Source organism: Wolffia australiana, chromosome 19 (assembly GCF_029677425.1).
Source record: "Wolffia australiana isolate 7733 chromosome 19, ASM2967742v1".
Taxonomy (NCBI): Eukaryota; Viridiplantae; Streptophyta; class Magnoliopsida; order Alismatales; family Araceae; genus Wolffia; species Wolffia australiana.
Window position 1 is genome coordinate 4,832,854 of NC_135853.1, and position 14,647 is coordinate 4,847,500.

General features: G+C 38.3%; 1 protein-coding gene across 3 annotated transcripts in view; it reads left to right on the forward strand.

Annotated features, from left to right (window-relative positions):
- The first annotated feature begins 4,966 nt into the window (after positions 1–4,966).
- The window catches only part of LOC144715449 (putative protein phosphatase 2C 41), a 13,069-nt gene continuing 3,388 nt past the window's right edge, over positions 4,967–14,647 (forward strand). For 2 of the 3 annotated variants that reach the window (XR_013584637.1, XM_078590369.1), the window contains exons 1-4: positions 4,969–5,465; positions 5,564–5,875; positions 12,318–12,435; positions 14,547–14,647. The exon at positions 14,547–14,647 is cut by the window's right edge and continues 123 nt beyond it. Coding sequence is in view for 2 of the 3 variants with exons in the window: in XM_078590369.1 (XP_078446495.1) it covers positions 5,226–5,465; positions 5,564–5,875; positions 12,318–12,435; positions 14,547–14,647 (771 nt within the window). In the remaining variant the exon portion in view is untranslated. Of the gene's footprint in view, positions 5,466–5,563; positions 5,876–12,317; positions 12,436–14,491 lie in introns of all 3 variants that reach the window. The other variant, XM_078590370.1, reaches the window with a different exon arrangement.

The window sequence follows — 14,647 nt, forward strand, 5'->3', positions numbered from 1 at the left end:
CTACGGGCACAAACCTAGGGTTGGCTGTACCCGGCATCGTGTTTTTGCCAATTTAAAAAAAAAAAAAACCTGGAAGGCCTAAGCAAAAGAGAAGAATTGACTTCAGTGAGAAAGAACTTAAAGGTCAAAAATTATCCAAGAAAGGCGTACAAATGAGGTGCTCTCTTTGCCACCAAGTTGGCCATAATCGAAAGACATGCACCCAAACAATCCGTCTTAGTGCACCCAAACAAGGAGAGGGGCTGCAGGCCAAGTACAGATTGAATTTTTTATTTAACTTTGTTTATATGCTTTGAAGTTTATTCAACGTAAAAGAATTAACATGTATTGATGAATCATGCAAGGATGACAGGGAGCTACATAACCCTCACATGCTGAAGTAGATGGCGCAAATGAACCAATGATTGACATCTACAGTCAAATTTTTGAAAAGGCACAACCGAAACTTGGTCTTAGTTTTTGAAATGTGATGATCGTGACTATCCAACACGAAATGTTAATTAATGCCCTTTACCTTCTTCTAGTCGAAAAGTGGAGGCATCTCTTTCTCTTTTCTCTCTTCATATCGATTCATCACATATAGTTATATCTTTGTATAGACGGGGATAGTGACAAACGTAAAGAAGTAAGCGAAAGATATAGAGAGAAAGAAGAATTAATAAACATTTACAGAGATATAAGATAAAGAAGACAGTGAAATACTTAGAGATGAAACATGATAGATACAAAGATAGAGAGAGACAGCAGAACGTCCAAGCTAGCCTCATCTAGCTGAATTCCAATCTTCTTCTCCAAATTGAAAACGCAGAGGGAGTCTCTTATTTTTGGAAATTTTCTAATTTTTTTCTCTTATTTTTGGAATGCAACTATAGTACCAAGATTAGGCCCCCCTAAAAACCCGACCCTAAAAATTAAAAATCTTGCAACACACGTTGGCAAAATGGACGGCGAGTGATCACATCAGGTCCTCAAGTTGTGACACTTTCTCAGCTAAGCATTTTGGCTGAATACTCCTATATGATTCTCTGGAGCTCCTTCTGACTCATCGGAGTCAGCCCTTTTACTGTGTCGAAGGCGGTCAGCTTAATACTACAAGATACCACCCAACGAAAAAAAATCAAGATATTACTTTCTGCTTCCAAGAGTCATGTCACCTAGTTGATTGAGGATAAACACCTTCCCTATCGCATGAGCACCGACGTACCTGCTGTTTGGCAAACTTTTGAGTGCATTGGGCACAAACCCACCGTTCACCCCGAACACACCACCACACTCCACAATCCCTACACAAGCATAAACAAACAAACAAAGAAAGAAACAACTATCCTCAGCTCTGGTAAGTTGATTCTGAGCGGTTAACAAATGCAATTCAATAGTTTTTCAAATGTGAGACCAAGTAATGCAGAATTTTGCAGAAGTATGCATAATTATTTGACCTATGCACGCCGCGAGAATGCTTTCATACGACGAGCCTTTCATCTGCATCTATCTCCTTACGGATCACCTGGACGAAAGAGAGACATTCTCGCAGTCACATTCAAGAACAAGGACGTTTTGACACCATGAAGAGGGTGGCGTCCTTGGTACTGCGCCGAGGAGGGCCACACCTTGACGTCGTCCTCGAGCACAAGGGAAGTATCATCGTCATCAGCGCAAGGGGCGGTTAGAGCCTTTCTCCTTTGGCCCACAACTATGGATGCGAAACCACCTCTGTCGCCGCCTGCCGAGGCCGGTGAGCTCTTGGCGGACCCTTGATAAACCTCGCTCTCTTTCTCTCTCCCCCCCTCTCACTCTCTGTTCATATATTTCCCGCACTCTCCCGCGCGATTCAATTTGGTCGGGTCTCTCTAGAGTGCCTCTCTCCCCCTTTCTCTCTCTACAAAATGCCTCTATCTCTCTCTAAAACACCTCTCTTTCTCTCTCTAGAAGCTCTCTCTCCTCCTCCTCTCTCTCTAGCCCGCCTCTCTCTCTCTCTAGAATGCCCCTCGCTCTTACCAGAAAACCCTTGGCAGGTCGACATATCCCGGTGATGACGTGGAGTCCATCGTGGCTGCCAGGTGGGTTCCGCTAGGTCAAAAACTGGTTGACGATCCACCTGGCAGCCACGATGGACTCCACGTCATCACCAGGATATATCTCAAATGAGTTGGTGAGTTTGGGATATACTGTACCAAAAAAAAAGCTAAGGTTAGATCGCAGACTTTCGACGTGGTTTGGACTGCCACAGGATATTAACCCATAATTTTATTCTGAGATCTCAAAAATGGATATCTCCCATCATTGCCCTTCATGTCTCCCCCACTGTCGACCACGTAAATCCAGCTCCGTATACTTGGTACTGTTACACGGCCCTGACCGTGAACTTCTCCTTCCCGATCGATTGGAATAGTCTTCTTGTACGATGCACTGTCTCAGTTATTGCTATTGAATGTGAACTCTGTTGACTGAAGACTTCCTGTTGTGATGAACGAGTCTCATCTAGAATGCTTGGACTTCATCTGCAAGCCGTCCTGGAATACCTGGCCGCGATCATCTCCGCTGTCAATTACTTTGCTATGGCACATTGTTCTTCGCTTAACTGACCCTTCGCGATTGCTCTGATTGTCCTAATGGACCGCAGGTTACACCTTCCTTTCCCCCCTTTTACTTGCAATAACAATTACGTCTTTCAGTACTGATTTAAAAATGCTCTGCAGCCTAGAGATAATTTGAAAGTGAATTTAGGGTTAAACACCATACGATGTTAGAGAATTTCTTGACGGTATCGGATCTACTTGATTACGTTGACAGTGCGGACACTTTTGGACGAGATTGTTCCCCACTCGTCGGCTGTCGAGCTGCTCACACGGGTCATTGGGAACCTGTCCATGCCATAACCCGTCCGGTGTTGACTAATTGCTTACTTCTCAGATCAATCAACAATCGATGTACTTCCTCATTAATTATTTTCTCAAATCAGATACATTATTTCACGTCATTATCATCACATTTAGTGCATGTCCACTGGACGTAACACGAAGTGTCGATTCCAGCCGTAGTGTTACATCAAGGGCCATTCTCTAGGGAACATAATTCATGTTTAAATACTCTTTAAGTGATGATTCAAGAGGGAGGAGAGGAGATACGTATAAAATAGGAGATTATGATGTGATGAATTTGAGGTGGTGAGAAGGTGATAATAACTATTTAATGAAGATGATAGGAATAAAACATTTGAGGAATAGGTAGGACGACTTTGATAAATCAAATGGAAATGAGAGAGTGAGATAGATGACAACGTGAAGTGATGATAGATGTAGAAGATGAATAAGAAGATATGATGATGAAATGTGTGAATGGATTTGAGGGAATGTGGATGTATGATGGAAAAATATAATGGTGGAAAAAGAAATGATAGTAATCTAACTTATGGATGTGATGGAAGAATGGATAGGTAGCTGTGAGAGGGAGAAGAGGATTTGGACTAGATAAGAGACGAAGGTGATGAGATAGAGATCAGAGATGGGTGTGGTAGGTTGAGATGATGGAAGATGGTGACGAAAAGGAGATGATGAAAATAAGGATGCAGATCTAATTAAAGGGATTTGAAGGAGAGAATCCAATGTAAGACAATATATTAGCCTTAAAACCGTATGTTCCTCGGGGATCAAGGCATTTTTATAATGCAGATTAACCTTTTCCCTTCTCTGTTAATCTTTCCAAAGCACTCAAGACACCAAGAACACTCTTGATGGACCTTCAAAACTTCACTTTCTTTCAATCTGACTATCTAGGCGGAAGTGAGCTGAAAGATAGTTTTTAGAAAAATCTGAGGCTCTATTCATAGATCCACCACATATGATTGAAAGTGGTGGGACAAAGGAAGCTCCACCCAAAATTTCAGCCGGAAACTCATTTAGGATCGTCAGATATCACAATTTGAATTTGGATTATTCTCAAGCCTCGGATCTTGTCTCCTCTAATTTTGGAAGTCCGGAGAAAATCAAAGAGCCACTAAGTAATTCAAAAAATAGTTATTAATTCATAATAATATTAGAAAAGTATATTTTGAATTTTTTTAAAAATAAGTTGTGGCTCAAAAACTTATGTCCTTTCAGAAATTGACATCACAAAAATTTTTAAAAATACTTTAAAAATCACATAATTTAAAACATCAATTCAAAAATAGATTTAATCATTTATGGCTTGATAACACACATATAATCAGTTAAATGCTAATAAATATATAAATATCATACGTGTTACTGTTCATCTAATATCTGGATATCGGTGAAGACGGACATTATACATGCCTTTTCTTATATTTCTTATAACATCCATCCCGATATTGTGAAGATATATTAGACTCCCGACGTGTGAACACTACTCTCCTCTCTCTTCACCCTTCAGTCAGCAAAGTGATATCTCCTTAGGGAGAAAAAACTTTGGTGCTCCATCCCTCTCTCTCTCTCTTCTTTTTCTCTCTATCTCTCCCTACATCCCTTCTTCTCCATGCTTACCAAGCCTGTCATTAAACCATATCTTATCAATTACTTTCCGTGTATCTCTATTTCTGTCTATCTCTCCATCTTTGTATGTATATTTAAATCTATCTGCGCGTCTCTCATGCAATCTGTCAATCTAGAACATTTTGAGTGGTCCCAATAACACTTCTGGTTGGCTGCAAGCTCCATTATGATCTGCGGCACACCCATCAGTGCGGCTAATGAAGGCGACATATCGCCCACCAAATCCACGTGGCCAACCATGATTGGCCGAAACTCACACTTCGTAGAGAGAGAAAACCTTGAGAGAGACATGGGCGGTGGATAATCCCACCCGACACATCCCCATCATCATCATACATGCATCCCGCACGTTTTAATCTACTAGTTTCCAAAGCCGACCTTCATAAATCAAAACATACTCTTTTTTTATTCGATTTAAAATATAATCGCATCTCAGAGTTCTTTAATGCAGTATACTCTCTCTTCCGACGTGGACGCTGTCAATCTCTCTCGCTCCTTCTCAAGCAATGGCCACGGTCAAAGCTTGAAGCTCTGAGAGAAGTTCATGTGCAGAGCCCTCATGGCGGGGAGTTCTTTTGTCTTTGTTGAGCGATACAAGTGTGTTTTTCTCATGGAGTTTCTAACGATATCGTCGTTCGGCGCTGAGAAAGAAGAACTTTGGTTGTAGTTAGATCGGTTTCTATCGCTTCTCTGGCTTGATTTTAGTCCGGGTTGGAGATGGAGTTAATTCCTGGTCTGCTGAGCGCTCTGGCCAAGTCCTTGCAAGGTGCCAAGAAAAAAACTTCGATAGACGAAGGGAGAAAGGCGGCAGAGGCGATGGCGAGAGAAGCGAGGAAGAACGGTATGATACTACGGTCATCAGGATCGATAGTGATCGCCGGTTCGAGCAGATTCATCTCCTGTTCTTCCCGCAGAGGCGAGAAGGGAATGAACCAGGATTTCTCCGTCGTCTGGAAGGTGAATTTTTCCTTCATTTCCGCCGTTTGATTGTGATTTTAAGTTTAAGGGTATTATCTTTGATGAGATCTTCTCTTAAAAAACCATTTTTTTTTCAGGATTTTGGATGCCAGGAGGATCTGATGTTCTGTGGGATCTTCGACGGGCACGGTTCTTGGGGTAGAGAAGTGGCGAGGCTGGTGGGCGAATTCTTGCCTTCGTTTCTGCTCTGCAACTGGCAAGAGACTCTCGTCTTGAACGATCGAATGGATGAAGATCTCGGCCCGGCTATGGAGAAGAAGCTCTGTCTGGTGGATGTCTGGAAGAGGAGTTATCTCAGAGCTTGCGCAGCCATGGACAGGGAGATCAGTCTGAGCAAAAGCTTAGATCCTTTCTACAGCGGTTCCACGGCGCTCACCGCCATCATCCAGGTCAGAGAACTCTCGCCATGGCGGCAATTCTTTGTTTTTCTGATTCCCAATCGTTCAATCGCGATCGAAAACAAGATGGGTCGGATAGGTGCGATGATCAGAGGGCGATATTGATCTGGGCGGAACGTGATCTGTTCTTATCAGATCGGATCATATTAATCATACAGCTTTCAAGAGTATGATCTGATCAGCGATTTGATAGATTGCTTAGGCCATTTACCCATAAATCGATTATCAGATCGAACAAGTCATTGTTTTATAAACTAAATTGTTTTTTTATAAAACAATCTGTTAATGAAGTGAAGTGGAGGTTATTTTATCTGTGGTATCTCCGTAATTTTTTGATCAGATAGGATCATATTAATCATACAACTGTCAATGATACGATCTGAGCTACGATTTGATAGATTGCTTAGGCCATGTACCAATGAATCGATTATCAGATCGAAAAAGTCATTGTAATCTAGCTAGTGGCCTATTTGCCAAACCACATTGTTCGTTTATAAAATAATCTGTTTATGAAGTTAAGGGGAGGTTATTTTATCTGTGGTATCTGTTAGTATTGTTGACTTTTCTACATACTTTTATGTCGGTTACGTTGTCGGTTGGAACATACGTTCCTATATATGTACCTAGTTTGATAATAAAAAATAAGTTTTACATTTCATTTTCTGTGATATGTGTTGTGTTACATATCCAAGAGAGTAGTGAGGTTTGTTCCCAAGACCCAACAGATTGGTATCAGAGCTAGAGTTTTCATAAGGATTGTGGAAGAGAAGTAAAAGCAAAGCTCCAACAGAAGTAAGATAAAGTTGAGCTTATTTTTAGTTTTGATTTGGTGTGGTTTTTTCTTTTAAATGGCTGGGAAAGCACCTTGGGAAGGGTCTATCATTACTGCAACTTCTTTTAATGGAGAAAAATATTCTATGTGGAGTTCCAAGATGAAGTCCCTATTTAGAAGTCAAGATTTATGGGATATTGTTCAAAATGGTTTTATACCAGATGAAACAAAGAAAACTGAATTTAAAGATTTGAATAGAAAAGATGCAATGGCTTTGTTTATTATTCAAGAATCTGTTACTGAAAAAGTGTTTAGAAAGATTTCTGAGGCAACTACAGCACATGATGCTTGGTATATTTTGAAGAAAGATTTTCATGGAGGTGATAAAGTAGCAATGGTAAAATTACAAACTTTGAGAAGAGAGTTTGAATCTCTATCTATGAAGGTTGAAGAATCTGTCCAAGACTATTTTACTAGAGTTTTCTTAATTGTGAATCAAATGAGCAGATACGGAGAAGATATTTTAGAGAGAAAAATAGTGGAGAAGATCCTACGAAGTTTGCCCACTAAGTTTGATTATGTTGTTGCTGCAATTGAAGAATCGAAGGATTTTGATTTATATACTCATGATGATTTGATGAGCTCTTTGATTGCTCATGAAGATAAAATGAACAGGTCAAAGGAAAAATCAATTGAAGAAGCATTTAAGGCAAATATTGATTTGTCTCAAAAAGAAGATCAGGCTATGTTGTCACGCTCAAGTCAACTTCACACAGGAAGAGGTAGAGGAAGATCGACAAGAGGAGGCAGACAACACAATCATCAAGGAGACTATTTTAATCAAACAAGAGGATTTGGAGAAGGATATGAAACAAGTTTTAGATGCAGAGGTTTAAGCCGAGGACGAGGTCAAGGTTGAGGAAGATATCAATGGAATAGAAGAGAGGATAATGCAAATCCAGAAGGAAAATAATATTTCAGTGCATTATTGCAAGAGATATGGGCATCTTGAAGCATAGTGCTATTCAAAACAAAATTACCAAGCCAATTATGTGGAAGCTGAAGAACATGACGCATTTATGTCTAATATTACATCTTATTCTGATTTGAAAGATCTATGGTTTCTTGACTCAGCTTGTAGCAATCATATGATTTTCAACAAAAATATGTTTGTTGAATTTGATGAGACACCAAGAGGAGAAGTTAAAGTGGGTGATGGAAAGAAAGTAAAGATTGAAGGAAAAGGAACAATTGAAGTTCAGACTTTAGGAGGAAAGAAGAGACTGGAAGATGTATATTTTGTCCCAAATTTTCATCATAACTTATTGAGTTTGGGACAACTGATGGAGAAAGGTATGAAATTTCATTTGAGCATAATACATGTACTGTTAAGAACCAGATGAAGGAGAAGCCAGTCATGTATATTAACAGCATTGGTAAGAGGATGTTTCCTGTGAAATTAGAAGAGTTTCTCAATCGTGTAATGATTTCAGAAAAGATGAATGATACATGGTTATGGCATAAAAGGTTTGGTCATTTGAATTTCAAAGCATTAAAGTTTTTAAGTAAACGAAAGCTTGTATATGGCTTACCGTTTATTTCTGAAGAAAATGATATTTGTGAGGGTTGCATTTGTGGCAAGCAGAAGAAGAGAAATTTTTCAAATGAACATCCATGGAGAGGAAGAGCACCCTTGGAGTTAATTCATGCAGTTAATTCATCCATGATATCTGTACCTCATCTTTGAGTAGAAGTAAGTATTTCCTACTATTTGTTGATGATTACTCAAGAATGTGCTGGGCTTATTTTTTGAGAGAGAAATCGAGGTATTTCATAAATTTATTGAATTCAAAGCAATGGCTGGAAATATGTGTGGACATACTTTGAAAATTTTACATACAGATAGAGGAGGAGAATTTCTTTCAAAGCCATTTGAGGATTATTGCAGAAAAGTTGGAATTCGTAAACAATTGACTGTAAGAAAGACTCCTCAGCAGAATGGAGTTGCTGAAAGGAAAAACAGGACACTTGTTGAAGCTGCTAGGAGCATGATGCATGAAAAACATTTGCCTACTGAATTTTGGGCTGAAGCTGTTGCTGTTGCAGCTTATATTCAAAATATTTCTCCTACGACAGCCGTAAATGATATGACACCTTTTGAAGCTTGGTATGAGAAGAAACCAATTGCTGGCCATTTAAGAGTACTTGGATGCATTACTTATGCTTTAATTGATCAAAGTGAACGTGGGAAGTTGGACAAGAAAAGTGAGAAATGCATTTTTTTTTGATACAGTAATGAAAGCAAAGGTTACAGATTATATAATCCTTTAACAAAAAAGGTGATTATTAGAAGAGATGTTATTTTTGATGAAGAAAGCTTTTGGGATTGGAATGAAAATCCTACATATCAAGAAGGAGAAAGGATTTCAGAAATACAAAGAAAGAAATGGAGAAAGTATGATTCTATCCTTGACTCAGATAGAAATTCTGAATCAAGAATGATTGAAGATGAATCTCCATCACCACAGAGAAAGACAAAGTCGGTAAAAGAATTATATGAGACAAGTATTTTTGCACTTTTGTCACATGATGAACCAGTAAGCTTTGAAGAAGCAAAAAGCAAGAAAGAGTGGAAGAATGCAATGGAAGATGAAATTAAGTCTATTGAGAAAAATGACACATGGGAGCTTGTGGATTTTACATCTTCAATTAAACCTATTGGAGTAAAATGGGTTTACAAAATCAAGCATGCAGCAGATGGGAGTATACAGAGGTATAAGGCAAGGTTAGTAGCCAAAGGTTATGCAAAAAATTATGGAATTGACTATTTTGAAACATTTTTACTTGTTGCAAGACTTGAAACAATAAGAATTTTGTTAGCCATTGCAGCTCAAAAGGCGTGGAAAGTATATCAGTTTGATGTTAAATCTGCTTTCCTGAATGATATTTTGAATGAAGAAGTTTATGTTATGCAACTTGAAGGATTTGTGGTTAAAGGAAAATAGGACAAAGTTTATAAGTTGAAGAAAGCTTTATATGGTTTAAAACAAGCACCAAGAGCATGGTATGGAAGGTTACATCATTTTTTGATAAAGTATGGTTTTCAAATAAGTGAAAATGAACATACCTTATACATCAAGCGGAGCAAAGGTGATATTATGATTGTGAGTATTTATGTTGATGACATGATTTATATGGGATCGTCTGATTCCCTTATTCAAGAATTCAAGAACCTAATGATGTCTGAATTTGAGATGACTGATCTTGGTTTACTTCATCATTTCCTTGGTCTTCAAATATTTCAAGATGAAAAGGGAATATTTATCCCCCAAGAAAGGTATGCGTCAGAAATGTTAAAAAAATTTAATATGATATCATGCAAGCCATGTACTACTCCTATGATTTCAAATGAAAAGTTGACTTTGAATGATGGTATGACATTGGTCGATGAGCAATTTTACAGAAGCATGGTGGTATGTTTAATGTATTTGACAAATACAAGACCATATATTATGCTATCTGTGAGTTTGGTATCAATATTTTTGAGTCATCCTTCTACCCATCATTTTGGAGCAGTGAAAAGAATTATGAGATATATATGTGGAACCAAAGATTATGGATTACTATATGATCGATCATCTAATCTTCAGTTGAAAGGATATGTGGATAGTGATTGGGCAGGAGATAGAGATGAAAGAAAGAGTACGAGTGGATATGTTTTTCTCATCGGCTCAAGAATTGTTTCATGGAGTTCAAAGAAGCAAGAGACAGTGGCATTATCTTCTTCAGAAGCTGAATATGTAGCTGCAGCAAGTGCAAGTCAACATGGAATATGGCTCAAAATGATTTTGAAGGATCTTGGTGTAGATCAAGAAAAAGTTTTTATTTTGTTATGTGATAACATGTCAACAATTGCTATGGCCAAGAATCCAGTATTTCATGGAAGAACCAAACATATAGAGATAAAGCATCATTATATTAGAGAACAAGTCAATGCCGGAGCAATTATTATGCAACATTGTGCATCTCTTGATCAAGTTACAGATTGATTTACCAAGGCCTTAGCTCAAGGAGGATTTGAGAAATTTAGAGATCATCTAGCACTCAATCAGTCAACATTAAGGAGGATATGTTAGTATTGTTGACTTTTCTACATACTTTTATGTTGGTTACTTTGTCGGTTGGAATATACGTTCCTATATATGTACCTAGTTTGATAATAAAAAATAAGTTTTACATTTCATTTTTTGTGATATATGTTGTGTTACGTATCCAAGAGAGTTGTAAGGTTTGTTATCAAGACCCAACAGATTGGTATCAGTAGTGAGGTTATTTTATCTGTGGTATCTCTGTAATTTTTTGATCAGATAGGATCATATTAATCATACAACTGTCAAGAATACGATCTGAGCTACGATTTGATAGATTGCTTAGGCCATGTACCCATGAATCGATTATCAGATCGAACAAGTCATCGTAATCGAGCTAGTGGCCTATTTGCCAAACCACATTGTTCGTTTATAAAATAATCTGTTTATGAAGTTAAGGGGAGGTTATTTTATCTGTGGTATCTCCGTAATTTTTTGATCAGATAGGATCATATTAATCATACAACTGTCAAGAATACGATCTGAGCTACGATTTGATAGATTGCTTAGGCCATGTACCCATGAATCGATTATCAGATCGAACAAGTCATCATAATCTAGCTAGTGGCCTATTTGCCAAACCACATTGTTCGTTTATAAAATAATCTGTTTATGAAGTATCAGTAGTGAGGTTATTTTATCTGTGGTATCTCCGTAATTTTTTGATCAGATAGGATCATATTAATCATACAACTGTCAAGAATATGATCTGATCTACTATTTGATAGACTGCTTAGGCCATTTACCCCTGAATCGACTATCAGATCGAACAAGTCATTGTAATCTATCTAGTGGCCTATTTGCCAAACCACATTGGTCGTTTATAAAATAATCTGTTTATGAAGTTAAGGGGAGGTTATTTTATCTGTGGTATCTCTGTAATTTTTTGATCAGATAGGATCATATTAATCATACAACTGTCAAGAATACGATCTGAGCTACGATTTGATAGATTGCTTAGGCCATGTACCCATGAATCGATTATCAGATCGAACAAGTCATCATAATCTAGCTAGTGGCCTATTTGCCAAACCACATTGTTCGTTTATAAAATAATCTGTTTATGAAGTTAAGGGGAGGTTATTTTATCTGTGGTATCTCCGTAATTTTTTGATCAGATAGGATCATATTAATCATACAACTGTCAAGAATATGATCTGATCTACTATTTGATAGACTGCTTAGGCCATTTACCCCTGAATCGACTATCAGATCGAACAAGTCATTGTAATCTATCTAGTGGCCTATTTGCCAAACCACATTGGTCGTTTATAAAATAATCTGTTTATGAAGTTAAGAGGAGGAGATTTAATCGGTGGTAGGCCTGTTTCTCGATCGAGTGTTGATCGGATTTTTCCTTTTCTTTTCGATCTCTTCTATTACTTCTTTTCCATCAAAATCTGAAAAATTCAGCAGTGAATAGGGTTTGTTTAGGATAAGATTAAGGGGAGATGTTCAAAGACGGCGAGTTGTTTAGGATGAAATCTCATGTGCATGGAATGGTGTTTTGTAGGGGGACCTTCTTGTTCTTGCCAACGTAGGAGACTCCCGCGCCGTACTGGCCACCTCCGACGCCAGTGGCCGCCCAGTTCCTGTGCAGCTCTCCCTAGACTTCAAACCTAGCCTTCCAGGTGAGCCGACCTAAGCTCTCTCTCTCTCTCTCTCTCTCTCTCTTTCTCTCTATCCCTCTCTCTTTCTCTCTATCCCTCTCTCTCTCTCTCTTTCTCTCTATCTCTCTCTCTCTCTCTTTCTCTCTATCCCTCTCTCTCTCTTTCTCTCTATCCCTCTCTCTCTCTCTCTTTCTCTCTATCCCTCTCTCTCTCTTTCTCTCTATCCCTCTCTCTCTCTCTTTCTCTCTATCCCTCCCTCTCTCTTTCTCTCTATCCCTCTCTCTCTCTTTCTCTCTATCCCTCTCTCTCTCTCTCTCTCTCTCTCTCTCTCTCTCTCTCTCTCTCTCTCTCTCTCTCTCTCTCTCTCTCTCTCTCTCTCTCTCTCTCTCTCTCTCTCTCTCTTCTATCTATCCATCCATTTATGAATTCATATTTATCTGTGTATCTCTCAACTAAAAATCTATCTATCAATCCATGCATCCATTTGTTTTTCTTTGCATATGGCCCTCTCTTCTATTGACCAATATATCTCTCTGTGTCAACGTATATTTCTCACTTTCTTTCTATATCAGTCTATATCTCTCTCTCTGTCAATATATATCAGTCAATCTATCAATGGACCTTTCTTTGTCTCTCTCTCTCTATCAATCCATATTGTTCTCTCTATCATTCTTTCACTCTCTACAAATGTCTGAATCTCTCTGTCTTTGTGAATTTCTCATTCAATTGACCAATTCATCCATCTATGGACCTATCTTTATATATGGTCCTCTCTTCTACTGACCTATATCTCTCTCTTTGTCAATGTGTCTTTTTCACGTTCTACCTCTATCATTCTATCTCTCTCTGTCCACATATATCAGTCAGATCTATCAATAAATCTTTCTTTCTCTCTCTCTATCAAGCTATACTTTTCTCTCTCAGTCTTTCTCTCTCCAACAATGTCTGTCTCTCTCTGTCTCTGTGAATTTTCTCAGTTTGATTGATCAATTCATCCATCTATTAATTTATCTTTATATATGGTTCTCTCTTCTACTGACGTATATCTCTCTCTGTTAATGTATCTTTCTTACTTTCTATCTCTATCAGTTTATCTCTCTCCATCAATATATACATATCTGTTTTAATCTATAAATAAATCTTTCTTTCTCTATCTATCAATCTATATTTTTTGCTCTATCGGTCTTTCTCTCTCTCTCGATCTATTTTTCTCTCTCTACCAATATATTTCATCAAATTTCCACTCTCTATCAATCTTGTGTGTGTGTCTCTCTCTGTCAATCTCTCTCTACCAATATATGTCACTCTCTCTGTGGATCTCTCTCTCTCTCTGAATACCTCTCTCTACCAGTCGAACTCTCTATCTCAGTCTGTTTCTCTCTTCCTCTACACAACTAAATATCTGTCAGTCAGTCTGTCTGTCACTCTGTTTCATTATTTGACTCGTTCTCTATCTCTCTCTCTCTCTCTCTCTCTCTCTCTCTCTCTCTCTCTCTCTCTTTATCAATCTCTCTCTTTTTCCATATATTATTCAATATGTCTATCTTTCTCGCTTATATCTATCTCTCAATCTCTTTCTTTCACCATATATTAGTCAATCTGTCTATCTTTCTCGCTTATATCTTTTTTTCATTCTCTCTCTTTCTCCATATATTAGTCAATCTGTCTATCTTTCTCGCTGATATCTGTCTTTCATTCTCTCTCTTTCTCCATATATTAGTCAATCTGTCTATCTTTCTCGCTTATATCTATCTTTCAATTTCTCTCTATTTCCATATATTAGTCGATCTGTCTATCTTTCTCGCTCATATCTATCTTTCAATTTCTCTCTATCTCCATATATTAGTCAATCTGTCTATCTTTCTCGCTTATATCTTTCTTTCAATCTCTCTCTTTCTCCATATATTAGTCAATCTGTCTATCTTTCTCGCTGATATGTGTCATTCAATCTCTCTCTTTCTCTCTCTCTATCCTTTTCCTTCTCTATCAATCCGTCTTTCTCTCTCAGCTTCCTACACCTATCTCTCAAGTTTCATCGCTCTCTCTCCTAACCTCTATAGATGTACCAAATTTCTAGCTATGTATGAAAATTGCATCAGTAATGAGTCGTCTGGGTGGGGGTGGCTTGTCAGAGGAAGCAGAGAGGATAAAGGCGAGCAAGGGGCAAGTGTTCTGCTTAGAGGACGAGCCGGGGGTGGCGAGGGTGTGGCGGCCATGCGGCACGATGCCGGGC